Source organism: Aptenodytes patagonicus, chromosome 1, assembly GCF_965638725.1.
Source record: "Aptenodytes patagonicus chromosome 1, bAptPat1.pri.cur, whole genome shotgun sequence".
NCBI lineage: Eukaryota > Metazoa > Chordata > Aves > Sphenisciformes > Spheniscidae > Aptenodytes > Aptenodytes patagonicus.
The window spans coordinates 180,748,536-180,772,078 of NC_134949.1; the positions used below are offsets into that span (position 1 = coordinate 180,748,536).

General features: G+C 39.1%; 1 protein-coding gene across 3 annotated transcripts in view; it reads left to right on the forward strand.

Annotated features, from left to right (window-relative positions):
- Positions 1–23,543, forward strand: part of TBC1D4 (TBC1 domain family member 4) — a 113,695-nt gene that overhangs the window by 58,880 nt on the left and 31,272 nt on the right. For all 3 annotated transcript variants that reach the window (XM_076362799.1, XM_076362784.1, XM_076362792.1), the window contains exons 2-9: positions 7,123–7,725; positions 9,098–9,187; positions 12,822–12,926; positions 15,511–15,643; positions 17,536–17,627; positions 18,426–18,536; positions 19,187–19,306; positions 22,900–22,974. In XM_076362799.1, the coding sequence (XP_076218914.1) occupies positions 7,123–7,725; positions 9,098–9,187; positions 12,822–12,926; positions 15,511–15,643; positions 17,536–17,627; positions 18,426–18,536; positions 19,187–19,306; positions 22,900–22,974 (1,329 nt within the window). The remainder of the gene's footprint in view (positions 1–7,122; positions 7,726–9,097; positions 9,188–12,821; positions 12,927–15,510; positions 15,644–17,535; positions 17,628–18,425; positions 18,537–19,186; positions 19,307–22,899; positions 22,975–23,543) is intronic.

Sequence of the window (23,543 nt, forward strand, 5' to 3'; positions counted from 1 at the left end):
GCCTTATGGTACGAAGAGGGGCTTTGCTTTGTTAATAAATTCCAGACTGAAATTTTCCATGTGGAAGCTAGAAACAGACTAACAAGAGCTGCAGCTTCTCTGCACAGTGAAATTCTGTCCAGCTGTGGAAATAATGGTATACAACAAGTGAATTTTGTTCTTTGCAATATCCGTAGTGTTACAGTTCTAAGTTTGGGTTAAAATTGAAAGCACTGCTTGGTAACTACTGCAGGATGCATTTGAATGTTATCTCTACAGCAAAAAGGGGAGCTCCACCTTTGTTCACTGGACGCTGTTGTAAATTCAAAGAGAGTGTATATATATATTTTTTTTTTTTAATGCTTCAACTTCTGTCACCGTTATTCAAGAAAGCATGCAGTATCACCATGGAGATACTCTGCCTATTCTAGAGTTGTGACAAACTGTTCTAGTGTTATGCTGCAGCATGCATGATTTAGTAGGCTTGATAGCCTCTCTGTTTTGCAATTTCAAGATATTGGTGATAAATACCTCATAACTGAAGTTCTTTTGGGGGGTTTTAAGGCAGGGTTGATAAAGTTGGAATTAATTTTAACAAAAACTTAGTTGCATGACATGAGAAGACATGCAAAGGAAGTTTTAATTTGATGTTAATTGTTTTCCTGTAGTCCTCTCTTTGGTTTTAATCAAGTCAGATAAAAGAGCTTGCCTTAGTTACATCAGTTAAACTCATGTTTCCAACATGAAAATATGTTTCTGCGTTGAACACAGTGAAGTTTCTTGATGTATAATAGAATAGTTCTTGGCAGTACTATCTACGTGCACTTTGAACAGAGTACTACTTACGCACGAGGAAGGTGTTTGCTCTTCATTTATGTATTTACCCTGTTGTAGGTCTAGTCATAAGGGACAGAACTGGATAAAGCCCATGAACTGCAGAGCTGGAATTAGCAGATCTGGGGTATTAATGTATCTGTCCTCTAGCCAGGGTGAAGTGCTGCAGCCTTGTTCTACACTAGTTGGCCAAATGGATGATGTACTGCAGTAGCTCATAAAGACTATAACCAAGGTCATGGGGCAGGTGGGACGAAGGGGGTGTAAGCTACAAATAGAATAGATTGGGGGACCATTTGGCTAAAACTGATATTAGTTTCAGCTTACCAAAACTCTACTGTCTGTAGGAAACAGAATTTGTGACAGTATAACACCTATCATGCTTTACTTTTTACGTTGTATATTCAGAGCTGAATCTTATTGTAGGTGATGCAGAACTCAACCAGTGCCATCTGTTCTGAGTACAGCTAACTTTGCTTATTGAATCACCACGTCTTGAACCAGATCTAATTGGTTGAAGCGTGATTTATACAATCTTAGGCTACTCAAATACGAATAATAACAAATTTAATTTGGATTCCCAAGTGGTTTTTTTTCTCCTTAATTAGACTTATTAGATCGATCCTGTTTCTCTGGAGTGAAATATTGCCTCTAATGTAATTATGAAGCTCTTCTTACTTGCCTTTTAACTCACAGTCTTGTATGTTTGATTTTGGTGGTTTGGGGTTTTTTTTGTTGAGTGTTTTTTGTTTGTTTGTTTTGGTTTTTTTCCCCTCAACCAAGTTTTGGAGTGTTCCTCACACTGAGGAGCAGAACTCGTATCACAGGTCTAGTCTTGTACTCATGGTGCCCACTGTCCATCCTTGTCTTTTTGGCCTCTTGCATATGTGAGGGTTTTGGTACAGGCCCTGAAGAAGGATCTCTGCTCTTCTGAGTTCTCTTGGCTCTCTTCAGAGATTTAGGAGTTCATATGAGCCCTGTTTCAAGGGTCTTAAAGTTCACTTGCTACTGTTGTCTCCTGGCAGGCGTGTGCAGCTCTTGACATCCTGGCGGGGAGGAAAGCTCATCTGAAGCTCTCACATCCATTTTGTTTGGTATCAATTTATTAATACCTGACAGGGTTCAGTGTGCTTGTAGCTGTTTAAGCATGAAGTCACTGTTGTATTAGAGAAAGCTTTGTGTGCTGTTCCAACATATTTGAGTAAGCATGTTGTTTAGTCCCTTCACCTAGATAATATAGCATATCTATCTAGTTCTTCATGAAGCTTGTCAGGATTTTTGTTTGTTTTTCTGACAACTTTTCAGTTTTTTGCCTGGTGATGTGTGTGCTCCTGGGTTTTAGCTCTTAAGGACCTTGCAGCTTCTGTTTTGGGAGCTCATCCTCCTCTTTTCTTCATCATTTAAAGTGAGAAATTAATAGACATTTTACAGTCTGAGGTCAATAAATACAATATATTGGACAATTAACATTTAGAATGTCAGTTTAAGATGCTTATAATGTCAATTTGTTTAGACTGGGAATATGTCTAACAAGCTTGCATTGTCCTATCACTGTACTGTTTCTAATTTTTTTTTTTAATTTATTTTTATTTTTTGTTGGTAACTGCCTTGTTCCGCTTCATGTAATAGTCTGCTACTCCTCAACAGTTGAAGGAAACTTCATTAATAATACATACAGGCATGGCCTGCATTACGCTTCTGGTTTCTCCTCCTGGTTTGAGAACTGCTATCCTGTTACGGCACCATCAGCTCCTACCTTTCTGCCTGAGAAGCCCTCTGCAACTCCTTTTGGGGTATAGTCATCTTCTTCTCTGCCCAGCAATATTTGGAAAAAGGTGATAGGCCCCTAGACCATGGGACTTGGGAGAGGCAAAGCATGGGAGAATTAAATCTTCTTGCATTGCTCCAGCACCACTGGGTTTGTTTGGGCTGGAAGCGTGCCTCTCACCCTGCAAACACACTGCCTATCCCCCTCTACTCCGGTCTCCCTCTTTGACATAACTGTCTTTAAGGCTTGACGACAAAAATGCTGAGGATGTTAAATAGATTAATTGCTTAAGTATTTTAAGGATTTATTTTCTTTATGTACAGGTGAATGCTGAAAAACTATGCAATAATTCATTTAACCTTTCTGTTTTGCTCTACCAGCTGTTACAGTAGTATATGTCCAGGAAGATCTGCAATGGCCCTGTGGGTTTCAGGAGTAAGAATCCCATTTCTCCCCTTTGGCTGCTTTATTTCATGAGACTGCTGCAAGGAAATACTAGAACTTGGAAACACTTATTAAAAGTAAAAAATATAAAAACTTATTAAAGTTTTGAATGTTTCAGGAGTCTGTCTTAATATTACTAAACTGATTTCTAAAAATAGTTAAGCAGTTTCATCCTGTTAATTCAGTCTTTTTAAATCACCATTCTGCTTACTATCTTGTCTAACTTTGCCCTGCAATTTCAACATTAACAGCTAATAAGCTAATATCCAAATCCAAAAAAGTTACACAACTTTGATGGTGAAACTTTTGTGACTGGGGCTTCTTGATCTACAGAGGAGCAAATGTTAAAAAGCAATGATATATGCCAAAGAAATGTGTAAAAAGCCACATTGGGGTGGTTGCTATGCTTGATAATTGTGTAACTTTTCCTGTACCTTGCATTTTAGGAAAATATAGATGCAAACTCTTGTTCAGACTCCACTTGATCCCAGTTATGGTTTTTGTCCGAAGTCAAAACATTAAATGAAAATATTGTAATCTGATCAGGTATGTCTCAGATGGCAGTGGCGCTTGGTTCTTGATAGGGTAGTATCACTCTCGAAGTGAAGAGGGTCAGGTCTAACAGTATAAGCTGGCACATCATCAATCATTGGGCACATCATCATCGGTGTACAGTTATTCCTGTACACTAAAGACCAATAAAATCTGTATGTATGACTAATTGCCCAGCAATGTTATTATCTGTCTTGCATCTTATACTTGAAGCTGTTTTTCACACCATACTATCTAGAGAATCCATAAAACAACCAACAAGCATCTGGAACTGGTTCTGGACCGTCTGACAGATATTTCTTATTCATTGTGATATCCCTGTATTACACTGTTTTCCTCTTCATCTGTATATAAGAAAAATATTAATAACTATGGAGATTAAATGGGTCTCAATTTTTCACCCTGATTTATCACTTTAATTCTGTGGATAGGAAGAAAAATAGGAAAAAAGTCAATACTGGTAAGGGTGCACTCTAAAAAATAGCATAGCTTGTAAAAAAAAAAGTTATCTAAACAAAGCAGGGAATAAGGATTGGTTGGGCAGTATGAGCTGAAACCTCTGCTCTAATGCTAGGATCCCTCTGTGCTGAAAGGAAAATACTGTAGCAATATATGTGGTAGGTAGAAGCAAAAGCTATATAGGGAGCAGGGATTGTGAAATAGTAATTGTGACTCAAATACTAGTGACTGAAGAGTATGCACGATCTGGAAAAGATGGAAATAAAACCAAGTGATAAATAGCAGGATGGTAGGGTGGTTTTTTTTAAATAGAATTGCAATTACTTAAAACTCTGTGTGTATGCTTGTGGAGGAGATCTCTCAGAGAGGAAGGGATGGATGGGGAATCCTATTGTGGTAGAGTTGGTAGTGTCTTACCCCCGCCTGCTTGGACATTCGCTGGCAGGGGATGGGGAGAGATAGGATGTATTAGGAGGCTATTGGGTATTATTAGAAAGACTTCAGAATATCTTCCACAGTCTTTTCTCTCAGAAGAGACGAGCAAGTGGCAGAACCCAGTTATTGGAGTGGAAGTGATGGTACACTTTTTTAAAAATCCAAATTGCCGATTAAACAGCTGACATTGTTTATTCTAGTTGACTGTGTGTAGAATTTATGTGTTTTGAATAGAATTATCATTTGTCACTGTACTTTGAATAGAAATGTAAGTGAATTGTCCTGTAACAGGTTCTGGATTCTAAAAAAGGAAATGTTAATTAAAAGCTTGTGAATTTTGCTAAAATAGAGAGCTAAGGGTTTTAAACTCTAGAGCTTCTTTAAGCACAGGCCATAGAGAGAATAAGAGGACTGATCAGTGGAAAAAGAGCTGCATCTTGGAATATGAACCAGCATGTATAAAGTGAGAATTGTCCATGTCCAGCTGAGCTGGCAGGGCTGCGAGGAAGCACACCTTGGGTGATGGTAAAGCAGCCTGGTAGTGAGATGAGTGAAGATTAAATACACTCTAGTATCTGTGTCATATCAAGACTAACTCTTAGAATCATAGAATCATTAAGGTTGGAAAAGACCTCTAAGATCATCGAGTCCAACCGTCAACCCAACACCACCATGCCCACTAAACCATGTCCCTAAGCGCCTCATCTACACGTCTTTTAAATACTTCCAGGGATGGGGACTCCACCACTTCCCTGGGCAGCCTGTTCCAATGTTTAACCACTCTTTCAGGAAAGACATTTTTCCTTACATCCAATCTAAATCTCCCCCGGCGCAACTTGAGGCCATTTCCTCTCGTCCTATCGCTAGTTACTTGGGAGAAGAGATGAACACCCACCTCGCTACAACCTCCTTTCAGGTAGTTGTAGAGAGCGATGAGGTCTCCCCTCAGCCTCCTTTTCTCCAGGCTAAACAACCCCAGTTCCCTCAGCCGCTCCTCATAAGACTTGTTCTCCAGACCCTTCACCAGCCTCGTTGCCCTTCTCTGGATATGCTCTAACACCTCAATGTCCTTCTTGTAGTGAGGGGCCCAAAACTGAACACAGTTGGCCTCACTGAAAACCTGAGATGATGATGACATCTATAGGGATGAAAGCCAGTCAGTAGATCTTAGGGTAATTGAACTTCATTTTACAATAAATGAACTGGAAGCAGATTTGTGTTGAATGCCCAATGGAGGAGGAGTGTGTAATGGGAGACGGGGATTAAGACAAAGTAATTTTCCACTGTGACTTGCAAAAGTATTGTCGTAGGAGATTACTGCCTCATTAGCAAGTTTCAACTGGTATCATGTGACTGAAAGAGAGAGATACTGTAGGGAGCATAGATTATTTACTAAGGTATGACTTCAGAGTTACCTTTTTTTTTAGTAGAAAAAATACTTTGAAACATATTATCAAATATTATAGATATGGTGGGAAGCTGTATGGAATACAAAAGCTGTTGATTGATTGCATTGGATTAGGTGAGTGTTGAGAACCCATTTCTCTTGTGAAGAAAATCAGATCGATATCCTCTCTTGATCTCATTGTCACTTGTAACTTCCCCAATGCATGTAACGTGATGCCATTCATTATCCTTCCAGAGAAGATGAGACCTGGTGAGAAAGAGGTTTGGTTACGCAGAGGTAGCTACTGTCAAAAGAGCAACTAGAACCACTCTGATCTGCAGTCAGTAGAGTTGGACGAGTCCTTGTTTTCTTTAGCGAAGGCAAAATGAAAAAGGAACTTGCGTATTAAACATGCTGATACTGAAGGCAGACATCCTCCCAAGGTGGTTGGGATAAAATGGGGGAAGAACCAGGTAGCCTTAAAAGACTGGGTGACACAGGGCTGAAATCGATAGTTTCTACTGGAGATATGCAGCTTGGCCTTACAGGGTATAGTAGGAATCTGTAGGTAAGAATGACAGAGGAGAAGAGAGCTTTGGGTGTGCTGCTTAATTGTGGCAGGGAAGTGTGACCTTAAAGTAAGCTATGTCATAGGATGGATGGGGTGAGGTTTTTGTAGTAGATAATAAATGAGAGCTAATGCAATTGTACGTGGTACTTTGGTAAAATTTCCATACGCTTGCTGCCTGTATTCCAAAACTGTCAGTTGAAACTGATGGGGATTGCTGGTCTCTTTTTCATTCACAGAACTGTTTCCACAACTGTCCTAAGAATGGAGTATCTGGCTCTGCAAAGTAAAAACAAAGAAAGAGTGATGGCCTTATGCAAAATACATCAGCAAGAGACGCTGATGTGGGAAAAGGGCTACAGAAAAGAGAAGGCAGTCTCAGTTAAAAAAAAAAAAGGAAGAAAATAAAAAAAAAAGATGTGAACATTTTTCAGTAGATCTGCTGGTAATTTAAAACCTTATGTTCTGAAACAGGTTCCAGTAAAAAATTGAGAAATTATTTGCTGTGCTTCCACTGTATGAATTGTCTATACAGAATTTAGAATTTACTAATTTTATATTGTCAGCCAAGAAGCTAGTGGCACTCTACTGAAGAAATAACTTGTGTAAATATTTACATTAACATATGTTTGACGTATCACTGTCTCTGCTATCTCATTTGTGGCTACTAAACAGACCTTTCAAACTGTCCCTTAGGTTCCTGATGTCATCAGCAGCATAAGACAAGTCTCCAAAGCAGCACTGAAAGAAGATGCCAAACCAAGTAAGGATAGTGAAGATGCCTTCTATGACTCTCAAAAATTTGAGGTCTTGTACTGTGGAAAGGTGACGGTGGCTCACAAGAAAGCTCCCTCCACACTAATTGATGATTGCATTGAGAAATTCAGCCTTCATGAGCGCCAGCGCCTGAAACTATTAAATGAGCAGCGGAATAACGAGTCAAGTTTGGACTTACCCCTGTGTGAAGGAAATGTGCCAGCTTCTCCATCGGATAGCCCGTTTGAGGAGCTGGACAGCCCAAATAACACCACAGGGCATACTGCGATGTTTACAATCGGCAGCCAGACCAACTTGACCAACCTGGCCAGCACTCGTGGCTCCTTTCCAGAGCGAATTTTAGAGGACTCTGGCTTTGATGAGCAGCAAGAGTTTCGCTCCCGGTGCAGCAGTGTCACTGCAGTTATGCAAAGAAGGGTTCATGACACAAACCTGAAAATACAGCCACGCAGAAGACATGCAAGTGCACCCAGTCATGTTCAGCCCTCCGATTCTGAGAAGAACAGGACAATGTTGTTCCAGGTGTGTGCTAGGATGCGCAATTTCATGTTGGTTTTGCACCGTATCTTCCCCTGTGCAGTTTGAAGCTGAGACAAGTTTTGCAAGATAAGTAGTATGGATCCAGTGTGGTTTCATGATTTGTCGTAAATATTTATGTATGTTCATAAATGATTGGAACACAAGTAGCTGAATTTTCTTAAGGAAGCCAGCTCAACTCATGAGCTCAGGTAAATTTTAAGAAAGAGGAATTACTTATGGAGTAATTACTTACAGGAACAGAGTTTCTAGGGAAGTAATTATTTTACATGCAGTTCTGGTTCGTCTGTATTGGTGAGACCTAAGATGTAGCTGAAAAGCATGAGTATTCTTTCAAAAAGAGAATCGATGAAGACTTCTGTGTGAACAAATCCTCTTTTTTGTGCAATTAAAAAGAAGCTCACAACTTCACATGAGGCTTTAACAGCCTTATGTTTGAGCCAGCCCCTTTATGATAACTTGTACTGATGTTCAGCTTGTCTTTCCCAGATGACTACTCAAATGTCTCTGCACTGAAGGCTTCTTCCTTCAGACCTCACGGTTATTTCTTCTCTTGCCTGAAGTGCCTTTGACATCCTCAGAGCTTGTATTGAGAAAACAAAAGGACACTTAAAGGAGGTGACCCATAAAAGGAAAGATCTTTGGACCTTAAAATAACAGGGGGCTAAATGCCTGGGTTTTGTCTTTCCATTTGCTTTAAAGATCATTCTTGCCTTTTATTCTCTTGGGCAAACGCTAGCTGAAGTGAGAATGCATTGCCCTTTAGAAAGCCACAGCTATCACTAGTAATGAAAGGGATTTAGCTGAGAAACTCTCCAAGCTCTATGGAATAAGTTCCATACGCTTGAGAAGCAGTTTGGGAAAGCTAAAAGATAACTTGCTGCAGAACCTACTCTTTCTCATCCGGAATTATGACAAAACCAAAAAGTATCACCTTAAGATCAACAGTCTCTCAGCTGATCTGTGGTGTAGTTTAGAAAAAATAATAAATCCACAAATTCTGTTTTTTATTGCAGCTTTTAATTTAGCCACATTGTTTACTAAAGGTTATAGTATTGCCTGTCAAACATGTGATCTTTGGACCAAAATAACTCGAAAAGAAAAGGGAGGGGGGAAGAAAAAAGCTGTCTTCTTTCCAACTCTTTTTCCTATTCAACTGAGTGTATTGTTCTTGCTGAAATATTCTTACTCAACATAGGCTGAATTATGGCACCCTTGTTCCTGCTGAGTAAGCTGTTGTGCTGAAGGGACTCTATGTGAACAAGAAAGGGCTAGATTGTGACATTTTTGTTGCTGTTAATGTTGTGCCTCCAAGACAGTCATAAACTAGACTTATTTTTCTCCCCTTCCCCCACAGGTTGGAAGGTTTGAAGTTAACCTCATCAGTCCGGACACCAAATCTGTTGTGCTTGAGAAGAATTTTAAAGATATCTCCTCATGTTCTCAGGTAAGCATTAGTAAGAAGCAACATGTAGATCATCAGAAGAAAAGGAATTTATTTGTTCTTCAGCTGGGTTGCCTTGCTGGTCTATAGGCAGCAGAAAAAAAGAAATGTAGAATTCTTTTTCAGCATTCTGTGCTATTTTCCTTTTTTCGGTCTCAAAGGCCATTTTTTAAACAGTTTATCCTATCTAAATTACCATGAATAAAAGTAAATTGCTCTTTTACCCCATTGGCTCCTTAATTAAAAAAAAAAAAAGGGGGGGGTGGGGGATTTTGAGCGATTGTGACTAATGTGTATACAAGTCCTGCATGATGTTTGATACATCAACTTCTTTGGGGGGTACAGCTGAAGAAATGGGATATTAAACTGCAATTGCTTCATGAACACTTGCAGCAGACTTGAGGTACTGCTTTGCCTTTACAAGAGTGATAACTGTTATTCAAATCGGGGCTTTCACTCACCTGGTAGCAGTTTCAAGTAGATACTGCACAAAAATAATGCAGTGTTGTTCCCAAAGAGCTTAAGTACAGAAACAATGAACGCAAAATAACCAGTCTGAGCTGTGGTAGTGGCAACTTTGATCACTGGTCAGAAAACAAAGTATAAACTGTTCTGCTTTGGGGGAACATTGGATATACTTTTGGAAGTAGCTTAATCTCCATTTAGGATGCTCTGAGTGTGCTGTCTTTGAGCAGCTCAGTTCCTGAAAGCCTCTGGAATGAAAGGAGGACAGCATCAGATCAGCCCTCCAGAAAAGCAGTAGTTCACCTGCATCGTTTTTTCTGGAGAATATGGCCGTAGATGAACCTAGTTGTGTCCAGTAATAAATGAAAGTGTCTTACAAAGTTAAATGTCAGGGCTGAGGGATTCACCTTTCTATCTTGCTGTTGTTCAGCAGGTGTTACTTCTGGCACTTTCTGTTTTGAGGTCTTGTTTTATTACGTTATTCTTTCATTCGCCATGCACATGCATCACTTCATGCCTCCTTAAACATTATTATTCTAGTTTAAACTACACTTCCTGGCATGCTCTAAACCTGTATTTCACCCCCAAGTGCTTTAATTTTCATGCTAATAGCAAATCTGTTCTTGCATGACTGTGCTACCAATGCTAATACAAATTAAGAACTGGTCAGTACTTGTAACTCAAGTGGAGTCTTGAGCTACCAACTAAAGATCCAGGCCCTTAAGTAGAGTCTGCCATTTAACTACAATTTGTATTGCTCTTGTTAGAGAAAAAAGGCAAGTGCAAATATAGAATGGGACAGTATAATCAAACAAAGATGTATTAACAGCTTTATAATAAATACAGATCAAAGAGATTCTTAAAGCAGTGGTACGGAAAGTAAAATTTGCAGACGGCTTGAGTCTTCTCCTGCTTCGTGGGTGTACTGAGCTGAATAAAAATGACACTTCAACTTTACATACTGGGCTCCTGGGTTGCATGTACATGCTGATAATAGTCAAACAAAACAGTCCTAAGCAGGGACAACCTTTGTTCTGCTGACTTTAAAGCGTAGTGAAGACCAGCAAGACCATGGCAGACCTTCAAGGCTTAGCTTTTCTTCAGTAAAATAACTGTGTACAGTAAATAGTGTTAGGTAATGCTGTGTGTTGGGCTTTAGCCCCAACTTTCATTTGGAGCAAAGCTTTTGTTATTTTGCATGCTTGAATAACTCAAACAGGCATCAACAATACTGTGGGGTTTTTGTTGGTGTTTTTTTTTAATGCAAAACGGCTACTTTAGGGAAGTCAGGGTTTTTTCTATGTTCAATAGAAATGAAACATTAATTTGTTCAAGACTAAGGATTTGGTTGCGTAAACCTCACCAGTACTTCTTTAAAGAACTCAGTGCTAGCCACAGGGCTTCTCTGTTGTGGGTTTATAGGGCAGTGATTTACTGCGTATTGTGAGACTGCAGCTTAGGAATATTTGTTCTTCTAAGCTTTACAAACAATGAAAAGGAGATGTTCTCTTCAGCATGCATTCTGGATTCTTTTAGTCTGGTCTAATAAAGGTATTTTTATTCTATAGCTTAAGTATGGTTGATCTGCTGCATTCAGTTCATTATCCGCACTCCATATAATTGTCAAAGCAGCAAATATAATTGGTGATAAACCCCTGTGTGTGCTCTCTAAGCTCAGGTGTCAGACAGCTGTAGAAGTTTTCTTGTTGCAGCCTGACTGACCTTGAGGGAACCCAGAACAACAAAAAACTTTGCTCTTTTGGCATGACAAGTCTGGCCACCCTCTTAAAGAAATGTGATGGAGGTACTGTTAGTTGAGGAATGTACTGTGCTATTTATGCTTCAGTGGTGCAAGTGTTACATCCATCTCCCCCACAAATGTTCTCCTCTGGAGACTGAGAAATCAGACAGCAGTAGAGTTGTTCAGGCACTGTCAGCAGTGAGGGAACTGGCATCTCGCTGAACCACCTTAAGTGAATATGGTATCCTTGCAAAACAGAGGGCAACACTTCACTGTTACATAGATCAACATATGTGTATACATCTGTTCTTTTTCATTTTATGCTTTTGAAGACTTCACTTGTCACAGGAAAATGGGTTCAGTTAAGTCAGGATTAGTGTGAGCTATGGTAAACTAATGCCATTTGTGCCATCTTAGATGCCCTCTGCACCTTTGTTAAGTTTTGTTTAAGTAGCACAAATGCAACTTTTGGAATTTTGTTTTTAAAAACTACAGTGTGTAGTGACAATATGTTCAATCTGTCATGTGGTGCATTACCAGTTTTGTCTTGAGTGTTTTGTGTAGTGACAAGCAAGTTGTTTTGCCTCCTCCCCTCTTTTACGATATAGGTGGTTTCTTTGGAGATAGATCCAAGCAACCGAGTGCTGCTTGCTGTTGTATTTGAACTTGAGGGATTAGGCTTTCTTTTGGAGAAAATCTGCTATTACCATACTCAGATGATAAAAACATTGGCAAAAGCTTTAACAATAGTGAGTCATGTTCCATGAATTGAGACAGGGAATATAGTGCTTCTTAGGAAGCAGCTCTCTCATCTTCTCAGTGCTGTTTTTAGCAAGGCAGCGTTCTCTGTCAAGCAGTTAGACTAGGATCTTGAAAGAAAACGTCAGTAGTAATGTGTAGTAAGTCTTGAAACTTCTGGTCTGTAACTCAGTCTCAAAGAATTTATTTAAGAATTTGGTTGGAATTCTGCATGTCACCACTCATGCCTTGCTCTTTTTGGTGTAGTCCAAACTTGCATTACAGGAAAGCGAAGATCTGTTGCTACTTTGATGCTGCTCCAGTCCCATGTTTTACCGTGGGCTCATTACATCAAGTTTTCACTGCAGAGGCAATTCCAACTACAACCTAGGACTCTTTTGTTCGCTTCCCTGAAAATCCAGTTTTCCGAATGGAAGAAATTCAGGTCCAGGTCTATTTCTGTATAACTTTTGTTTTGATAGTGTAAAGAGCTTTATGTAACTTTTAAATGTAAAAAGCAACTTAAAAGATAACTATTGTAGCTGTAAAATAGATCGTTAGGAGTATGCATTTATAGTTTCTCCAATTTTTGTGTTGGCAAGTGTTGGAGTCTGGTAACTATTTTTAGGATCACTTTGGAAACTAAACCTGTTTATAAAATAATCCACTAATGCTGTTTTTAAACTCTTCTAGGGTATAAAACATGTTGATCACTTTGGCTTCATTTGCCGGGAATCTGTTGAACCTGGGTTAAGCCAGTATGTTTGCTATGTGTTCCAGTGTGCAAGTGAGTCTCTGGTGAGTATTTATTAATGTTCCTAACCTTTCCATCGGAGGATGTCTGAGGCATTTCCTAAACCACGGGAGTCTCTGTTATTCTTCTGTGTCAGCTGAGCCTCAGTGGTCACATCTTCTCAGGTATGAGACCTCAGTTGTGAATATGAAAATATGCAATAGGAAATGCATACATTCTGTTCATATATAGCCATATCCTGGTACTCTGCTGATGCATATATCAATAACAAATAGAAAAAATCCAGATGGATGAGTTCACACATGCAGACTGTGAGCATATTTGGGCTCTGTATTTGGTCGTAACTCTTGCATTTCTAATTGTTGAGACACTTGGCTCCCCATTAAACCTGTAATTACATGTATTGAATCAGTAACAAAGCTGATGATAAAACCTGAACATACTTTTCAGGGTAGGGTTTAAACTACTGGCCTGATCCTGCATATGTCTTCAGCCTGCACGTAGCTTTAGCCCTTTCCCTGTAGTCTGTTTTGTTCCTCAGGAGAATAAAATAGCATCTGATCAGAGAAGAAGAAAACCATAATATGCGTGGATGTGTGTAACTATAAAAAAGTCCATTGGACACCTGATAAAGTATGTATCAATCAACTGATTTAACTGATTTAACTGCCAGTGATTTAACTGATACAGATAGCTTAATGTGAGATGCATACAGGAAATAATTTTGGCTACTACATTTTTATTTTAAAACTCTGACACTTCAAAAGAAGTTGGTTTCTGTTCTGAAACATGTTTGTTCCTGATGGCTGTGCTAACAGCTGCTAAACTCGTTTTCAGCTGAACTTAAAAATCACTCTTCTAGCTAGCTGAAAATGTAATTCATTAATCCATTGACTAGCTTGAGACTGAATAGATTTACATCAATAAAACTTCAAATAGCTTACAGCCCTAGCTGAGGCTGCACTTTTATCAAAATGGGAGCTTGTTATGAAATCAGCTCACTCTTTGTACTAACAGAAAATGTTACATCTGACCTATTGATAAATCTGTCCATGCATAATACAAAGACTTAAAATGTGGTGTATAAAGAAACCACATATTTATGAACCTCTTTATATATCCTAGTACTGATATGTGTGGGTATGCCCACATTGCACTATGAAATGAACGTTCCTGAGCTATTTTCAGATGCAATCACTTGGACCCCAGTGACAGTTTGACTGTGGCACAGCAGAGCTGTAAAACCTAATGCTTTCTGGATTCTGTGCTGCCAGGCAGGCTATGCTGGTAGTCCTGTGTATATTTGCTCTAAACCCAACTACAGTCTGTGCTACAGTTCTCATGATTTTAGTGTAGTTGTAATCCATAAGCTCAGCACTGTTCTGTGGATATTCCATTTGAGAGGCATTGTTGCCAACTTTTAAAAATTATCAGTCTGTATTGCAAGATGGATATTCACTTTTCAATGCCCTGCTTTATTGCTAAGAAGAGAGCACCCAGGAGTTACTGGTAGTGCTTGAAACTGTGGGTTTTAAAGAACAAACAAACAAACAAGAACAAAACTCAAAACTAAATATATCGGGACACAAACTAATTCAAATTTCCACATTCATGTGCCTTCTTTTTTTTTTTTTTTTGCTCTTCTCCCTCCCCCCCGAATTGACAGACCCTCAGAAAAGTCTGTGTGATTTCAATGTTAGACTGCATGATTTTGGTCTCAAATATTTCAGCTTTTTTCTTCCTGCTTATAAAAAAAGCAACAGGTAAGAGCAAGGACCTGATTCTGAAGTGGAATACTGATTTATTTCCTAAGATTGTTGTCTAACTGTTGTCTCCTTTCCGTGCTAATGCAAAGACTCAAGTAAACAGCTTTTAGTAAGCATTGTATTCCCCTAAAATACAGACAGGGGAACTCCAAATGCTTTGTATATAAGGTCTGGGAGTGTATTTGAATGAGTGTGAAGAAACGCTGTCGCCTCGACCTTTCTTATGCAAAAGTTGAGCTTTTCCAGTGCTGGCGTGTGGGAACATAGCACTGCTATATTTGTGGTAGTGGCAGAGGAAAGATCAGGGCAGACTGCAAGGCAGGCCGGCAGTATTTAAAGACAAGTTGACGGTTGTAATGAAGTTGGTAGCCAGTCTAGTAGCCTGGAGAAAAGTGAACTGCTGTGGGAAGCTCCTGTCTGCCAGCAGGATGGGTCTGTGGGGTTTTGTTCTAAAATGGTACAGCAGTGGGAGGAAAATCATTGAGAGGGAGCATGTGCAGTTCACAGGAGAAACGTGAAGCTAAAGAAAAAGAAATTAATGCTTTTTATTTAGCCAGCATATATTCAAGCCAAAAGTTCCCACTTGCGGCTTCTTAAAACAGCGGCTGCCTGCCCAGTAAGCTTGAATAGCTGCAGTTAGATATTCAAAATTACACTCTCTGAAGTAACAACAGCTTGAAGATGGTGAGCATCCGCAGAAAAGGCAGAAAAGCTGGGAATACAACTTTGATCTCTTTAGAAGACAGCAAACAGGGTTTTTTGATTGTAAAGCACCTGTCTATGATGTGATTTATAAATCTAATTTGATGTATATGGCTTGCATTTGTGTTTATATACTGTCTTTTCCCTCCTTCCCCTTTAGGTTGATGAGGTAATGCTTACCCTGAAACAAGCCTTTAGCACCGCTGCAGCTCTGCAAAATGCCAAGACGCAGATTAAACTGTGTGAGGCCTGCCCTATGCATTCATTGCACAAACTTTGTGAAAGAATTGAAGGTAGCAGCTGAGTTTATTTTCCAATTGTGTTTTTCTTACTATTCTAGAAGAATTTTACTGTATCTGTTAATTTTAATTATGCCAACCATGCACCTTCAACTTAAACAATGTAAGAACAGAGGGAAAAGTATCCCAATGAGCAATTCTTACCATCACCTTGCACTCTCTGTAATCATGTGTTAGGGGATAGCAGTAATGATATTGCAACTGAATATAGTATAGCTTGTGTTATAAATACATGCTCTTTCATCATTGTACCTCTCTTAAATGTTAAGCAGAGCAGAAAAACCCAACAGTTCCTCTTCCATTTTTTTCTGAAGATACATTCTTTCAAAATGGATCATAAAAAACCAGTTGTGATCAAAAAAGGGTCTTGCTTTCTCGTGTGTTCATTCTTTTCTGTGTGGGGTTATTTTTTCCTTCTTTGTGTTTATTCTCTTACACACTTCAAAACCTAGTTCTATTATGGGAAATAAATGATTAAGTTAGGAGGTTAATAGCTAATAAAGAAAGTTAAGGCAACTACCGGGCTTCAAATATGAATACACAAACCTTTGTAGTTTCTCTGGAAGTGAGGTATGCCAGAACACATCTGTATGCCACAAAAAAATCTTACAAGATAGAATTTTTTAAAAAAAGTTAGTAGCAGGATCCTATTTTTATAGTCACTCCACTATGTCTCCTTGCTAAGTGTTGTATGCAAAAAAAGCAAATATATTACACTAGTCTTGCATCTTCTGGTCTGGTGATGATGGTGCTGATAATTGTCAGTTCTCCCATTCCTTAAAAGTCACTATTGCTACTTACCTCCCTCTGGTGGATGAAAAGCAAAGTATAAAATCTTAGTGGAGTGAAATTCTGTTAGGTTGTGACTGGTATTTTCCAGGTTTACAAGATACTCAGAAGTGATAAAGCTTAACTGGGAAAGTCTTCTGTCAATGAAAAACTACAGAGGCTGCTGTATAAGGCAGTGTAAGTATCTTGAATACAGGTACTTGCAAGCCTGGGATAAGTATCCAGTATCAAAATAAAATCTCTTCTAGGGTAACAACTTGAGTACCAAAATAGTAATTTCATAAACTTTGTACTTAGTGACCGAAAGATTTATTTTTAGTGTCACTTTCTTTTTATCTGTCTGCTTTGTTTAGAGTCTAGAAGTTTATTATAATCAAACCCAGGGCTTCATGACTTTGGAAAACCTTGATCTGTTCTGATTGCAATTCTCTATGAATGTTATCTGCCTTGGATGGCAAAAACTTACATCTTCATCTGATTCAGGGGGTTTGTTTTCCCCACGGTTTTTGTAGCTTCCTAGAACAAGCTCTGTGAGCAAACGTGTGCTTTATCAAACATCAGAGATTCTTTCCTTTATTCTTACGGCTTTTATGCTGCTCTTGCTTTTAAAAGTGTCTTCAGTTCTCTAGTATGACCTATACCCTACCCTTTCCTTGTGTAGAAATGCATCTAAACTTTTCAATTAAAAGCATCTGAAAACTTCTGAGTGTCTTGTGCATTGAGTATCATTCCAGTTATATCCCTGATCTGTTCCTCTCTTCCTCCTCTCCCATACAGTTGTCAGGCTTCCATCTTAGTGATCTCTTGGTACTAGGACAGAAGACATCGGTGGAGTAGGGAGCACAACCTTTTACACAGGAGCCAGCCACTTAGCTGCTGCTAGTTCTGTTTTTACTGCTAAAGAAAGGAGACAAAACCATGTGGTTTAGCAAAACCTGAAGTATTTTGTATCATGGATACTGCAGATATACAACTGTCATACATTAAACTTGTATAAACTCATTTGGAGGCTTATATCTTCTACTATCATTTTTTCAAAAGTTTTTTGAGACATCATTTGAGAATCTAGAAGCTTTAATGTTCCTTTCTTTTCTCAGGACTCTATCCACCAAGAGCCAAACTTGTAATTCAGAGACATCTGTCGTCACTAACTGATAATGAGCAAGCGGACATTTTTGAACGTGTTCAGGTAATACATTAGATGCTGTTGTCTCAAATTTGAAAAAGACCATGATAAAATGGACTAGACATTTTTTTCTTTTGATTATGTTTGGTTTGTCACGTAGTTGATCTAGAATTTATTATTGTTCCACCAAACATCACTCTGAAATAGCATGCTCCAACCTAACCTCATATGTGATACCCTGCTATCAGAAAAGTTTTGGTTCCCAAGTCGTCTGAGATGTTCTGTGTTCATACCCAGAGTATTTTTTTTCTGAGCTTAGTTCTTCATCTGTAAATGCATTTCCTTACTTGAAAGTGATGTGGGAATGAATTGAGAGCAGGTGAGATATGCAGGTATCAAAGAGGTGGTTGGTATTTGCGGAAGCTCTCTTTTGACTTATTCTGAGGCAAGAGATGTAAGCAAGTGTATCCAAACAGATGAAGTATAGAGTAATTTAGGCTTCCAAAGGCTGTGCTCCTCTCTAGCTGCCTGAAGAAGGGAATGCCTGTTTGGTTTTCGTGGGTTCCTTATTCCATTTATAAGGCGATACAATGGCAGACAACCTTAGGAAACAAAATGTGTGGGCATAAGGCTCCCTCCTCTCCACAGCCTGTAACATTCTCCATGTGGAAAGCTTTGGTCTATTTTGCTCAGGAGCATGAAGGCACACAAACAGTAGTGCAATTTGACACACTAATAGTGCACTGTGGCATCTGGTGTGTCAATATGTTAACTTCAAAGAATACGTACATATGGAAGGGAAAATAAGCAAATCATGACTTGAAAGACAACTTTTTTTCTTTTCTTTGCTGTTATTGACAGAAAATGAAGCCTGACAGTGACCAGGAAGAAAATGAACTTGTGATCTTACATCTACGCCAACTCTGTGAAACTAAGCAGAAAATGCACGTTCACATTGATGAAGCACCATCGGTAAAGCTTATTTCTGTATTATTCCTCTCCCTCCTCCCACCCTATTAAAATGTAACCTTGAATACTAGCAGGGCCACTGCTAGAGTTCATCAGGAGTAGATGAAGCTGGCTATTGTAATTAAGAGAGGACTGTGAAAGAGAAGTAATTTGATTTGATTTACGGTGGCATGCTTTTTTTTTTTTTTTTTTTTAAGTTTGGGGGGCGGGAATGGAGGGAAGAAAGACAACCAATTATTTTTAGGTCTAGATTTCCTTACAGTGTGAGGATACCTCTTCTGTCTTTTTCCTTCCTCCCTGATCCTCACTCCCAAACAGTCATTTCTAGGGGGAATGGAGATGAAGAGGGCATTGGTTTCAGTTTAAACGACAAACTTATCTAGCAAAGGAAATGGGTAACAGTATTGTTACATTGATACGCTTTTACAAGATAGTCTTTCGGATGAAATGTGCCTTTAACTGTAGTTTTATTTTTTTTGTGGATTTGGTTTTTTTGGGGGTGTGAGGTTTTTTTGGGTTTTTTGTTTGTTTTTTAAATAATGGCCAAGTTACATGTTGTTTATTATGTAACTTCATTCATCTCTAGTCTTTGGAGGTCTGCAATTGCAAAAAGAATTGCCAAAGCTGAATTGTGTCCTTGCTCATTTCAACAGACCATTTCTAACAGTGCGATTCCAGAAAGCACCACCAGTGGTGGCAGGTTTAAACTTGACATTCTGAAAAACAAGGCCAAGAAATCCTTGACTAGCTCTCTGGAAAATATCTTCTCAAGGGTAAGATTAACCACTCATTGTCAGCAGCTCTCCCAGATATCCTTGACAGTAAAGACCTATCAGATTTTTTTGTTGTTGTTTTTGGCCTCAGTCTGATAAATACTTAATGAAGCAATATCCCTGTTGTGAAATCTGAGGGTTATAGCTGGGTTGATTGTGACTTAACTGTGCTAGAAAGTTTATGGTAAGATCACACATACAGAGGGAGAAAAGGCAGCTTTTTCTGAATAATGAACGTTCGTTGTAGGTGGCAAGTGAGTTAGCTGAGCATTTTCAGATGTGTTGCTTCAGAATAAAAGAAATTAATCAGGATGGTTGCATGATCCCATAAAGAGATGTTATCTTTTTTTGAAAGTGTGACTAAATATGCCTGCATAAACTGGAAATCTTTCTGTTCTGAGAAGTAATGCCTTACCTCTCATAGCTAAAATTACTCATAGTGGTCACTAAGAATCTTTAGAAAGTAGTAACAAAGTTGTCCTTTTGCAGGGGAAAAAAAAAGGCAATAGATTTCTTAAAAAAAAAAAAAAAAGTAAGTTCTTCATTTCAGTGTTGCTAGCCAGGTATGATGTGGAATTGCAGATAATTACTGGAACACTTTTATATTAAATAGCCTTTAAAAGAAGAAGTCTGAATTGCAAGTTTTGCTTAGTGTCTCCTGGTCAGTAGGGAGAGTTCTGAAAGCAGAGAAGAGGCATATAGAAGAGTAACTGAAGAAGGCTGGGTGCTGGGATCCAGTATGTCGTTACAGAGAAAGTGTGATGAGCTGTGAATACTGAATGGCGAGGTCTAAATATAATTTGGAGCAGTGAAATTAAGTTCCTTCTGCTAGTAATTTTAAAAGTACCATGCTAAATCAAGGCCTAGGTTGCACTTGTCCTGCAGCTTATATGGGTATGTCATAAAGTAACTTGCAAACGTAGAATGCCACAGATGTTCCCTATAAAGGAGGCAAAATATTATTTGCCAGGGAGAATCCTTGGAACTGTTTGTACTTAAGGTTAGACGTGAATTTGACCTAGGACTGAAGCTAGCATTAAAACTCTCCTGGTCAAATCTGGCCTATGGTGTGTAGCAAGTTTTACCCACCAGGGACTTGGTCTGAATAGAGAGAGAGCGCGCAAAAGAGAGTGGTGACAGTCAGAAGATCTGGATAATTTCAGCCATCTGGAATATCATCAAATGGTGACAGCTACAGTCATGCCTGTGCTGAGTCTGATTTTTTTTCCACATCTAAAGGACATGTGACTGGAAAGTGATCTAGCTCTGACGGTGGGTCACTAACCCTTCAGTGGTTGTGGAACAGGCGTGCATCACTGGGAATAACACAGTAAAGCAGCCCTGCCATATACGGACATACTAGCACTCTGGTCCTGTCAAGGAAAAATAATTTAGATGAAATGCACTGCTTAAGCTGAAGAGTCTCTGAAGGGAAATTGCTTATATATTGTTGTTTTTGATATAGTGTGTTCCTCACCAGGGCCACTGTGAAGTGCTGCATGTTACGGTATAAGGATCTACACAGTCCATGACTGAGTTCAAGAGAAGTGGAGACCTGGGTCTGGATTAGGGCCATTTTAAGTTTGCTATTTATGAAGCGGACTTGCTGTTGTGAGGAAGGTTGTCTCATCTTTAACTTGAAACTGCAAGAGATCAGGAACAGCAGCGTGTTACAGTGACTCATGATATGCATAGGGGTTCATCCTTGCAGATCCATTTAAAGGTTACACAATGCAAGACCGAGAAAAATAATTTACTGTGCAGCAAAACCACTAATTATTTGGTTAAAGCAGGTATAAATGACAAGTGTCTCTGTGCGTGTATACTGTGTGTTATGTGCATACATGTGTTATACAGTGACTGTTTCAATAGTTCTTATCTTCATCAGGCTATTACAACAAGCCTAATGGATTGTGGCTAATTCCTAAAGGTATTTAGGCACCAAATACCTATTGGAGTGGTGGGTTTTCCCCTCCTTAAGCCAGCTGCAAATCACATGGTATTGAGGTAATAGGATGCTAATTATTGCATGACTTATCATCTTTATTTTAAAGTATATTTAGTAACAAAGAGACCAGGAAAGAAATTAATGTTTTTTAAAGATTGGCATTCAGCATCTTTTTGTAGATAAAAAGATTTAAGTAAAAAGTAAAAGTCAGTATATGCGGGGGAGGGACTTACGCAGCCTCAATCTTAGCATAATTAGAAATAAGTATGTAGTAACCAGATATCTAGGAACACTTTAAGTGGATGGCTTCTTAGCTAGATGAATAGCATCAAGTGACATTTTAAGCTACTTGAAGGAGTAGCTGCTCACTACTCGCCATAGGGAAACATGCTGGGTTCTGTGCTCTGGCTTCCCTTAGTCCCAGAGGAATGTCACTTTTTCACTTGTTTGTTTTGCTGGACTGATCTTATTTTTGTCGGGTTTGAACTGAAAACAGGCTGTGGCTTCCTAATGAGGTACCTCAGAAAAATAAATATAACCTCAGTTTGACCTTATGAACAGATTTCTTCCAAGCCATGCTGCACTAACCTCTTCTGTTGTTGTTTTTTCTGAACCAAAAAGCCCTTCTTACAGTGCCAAAAGTGTGTGTTTTTAAAGCTAGTGAGAAACTTCCAAGTTATCCTTTGCTCTTGTTTTATTGTGAGGGTCAGTGAAGAGATGCTTCAGGCAGAGTATTCATTGGTAATGAGCTTAAATAGGATGATGTACTTAAAGGGCACTCTAAGTCTTGAAAATAAACCTTACCAGGATAAAGTAGGCTAAATAAATACTGCTGATGTTGACAAAACTTCCCCTGTAGTTGCAAGCAAACCAAGAGGACCTCTACCTATAGTTTTCCTAAAACCTAGACTATTTTTCCCCTGATAAAGTACAGAAAAGAACTTCAGCAGTTGGAAGTGTCCAACAGCATACATCACCCATGTTTCATGGGAGTTGAACTCAGGTAAGTCAGACTAACTAAGGTAGTCAAAAGTATTGCGGCTCTATGACCTCTTCCTGTGAAACTGTTGACAATTTCTGCAAGGATCTGCTAATGCTAATTTCTAGCAAATTTGCCTCAGGGTTATGTGCGTTATAATTGAAAAGGCTTGTTTGTATCTGGTGCTATTTGGCTGGATTTGCAGCCAGAGCGCATTTTTTTCCCAGTTTTAGTGCTTTCGTTACTTTTGCCGAGGTGGAATTAATTTTTCTGAAATGTCTAGATGTGGAGTAAACTCTCTGTTTAGATTGTAGTATGTCAGATGCATCCGTTAGCTGCAGTGCATGCACAGGACTGAAGTCTGAAGCTTTTTGAACTCGGCTGTTCAAGCCAAGTCGGCTATTTTGCCTCAAATGGATCAAGAAATATTCTGTTGCTTCAGACAACGGAGCTGCAGGTTTAAAACTCCTGGGAGCAAGGGGGGAGAAGATACAGTTTTGCCAGCTAAAGATGTCACTGCTTGTAAAATCCAGTGCTTGCCTTACGTCAAATGTGTCACATGCCTGAACTGTCCTGTGTTCACCTACGCAGCTGTTGCCATCTTTGCTTAACCTTCAGAAAAAGAGGAAAAAGGCCAGATTAAATTACTCGCCTTTTTTCTTGCAGGGAGCCAACAGAATGCGAGGCCGCCTGGGAAGCGTGGACAGCTTTGAGCGCTGCAACAGCCTTGCTTCTGACAAAGTACGTAAGGAGCTTAGTTAAAATTGACACGTTTTCATGCACGGGTGTTAATGAAGCGTAAATATGGCACTCCGCATTCGATTTGAAGGAAGTAGCACAAAGCATCTCAATTTACGAAACTCAAATAAGAGTTTCCACTGGGAGGCGGAGGGTGTAAAAAAGCTGGCATATATGTTGACTTGAAACTTCAGTTTTAAGCTATTGTTTGATTGCCAGTCCTTTTTTTCTACACTTCCCTTGCTTTTACAAAAAGCAGGGAATTTCTGGTCAGCTTCTGCCTTGTTTCACTGAAGTAATTAAAAAAGCTCATATCTCAACAAAAGAAAATGCTCTGAAGGTGAAGAATCCTTTCTGTAAGTAACAGTTGCTTTAGGGAAGTAAGAATTTTTGACCTAAAACCAGCTGTTGGGGATGCTGTATGGGGGTGAGCGGGTGGAACTCTGTTCACTTTCTTTTTATTTCCTGTTTTTAATGTTTTACCTCACGTGAGGATTGGTTGCTGGTTTTCCCAGGAGGTGAAGATTCTGTTATGGTTTTCCTGCTACAGTTACTCATAAACTGGCTGTGTA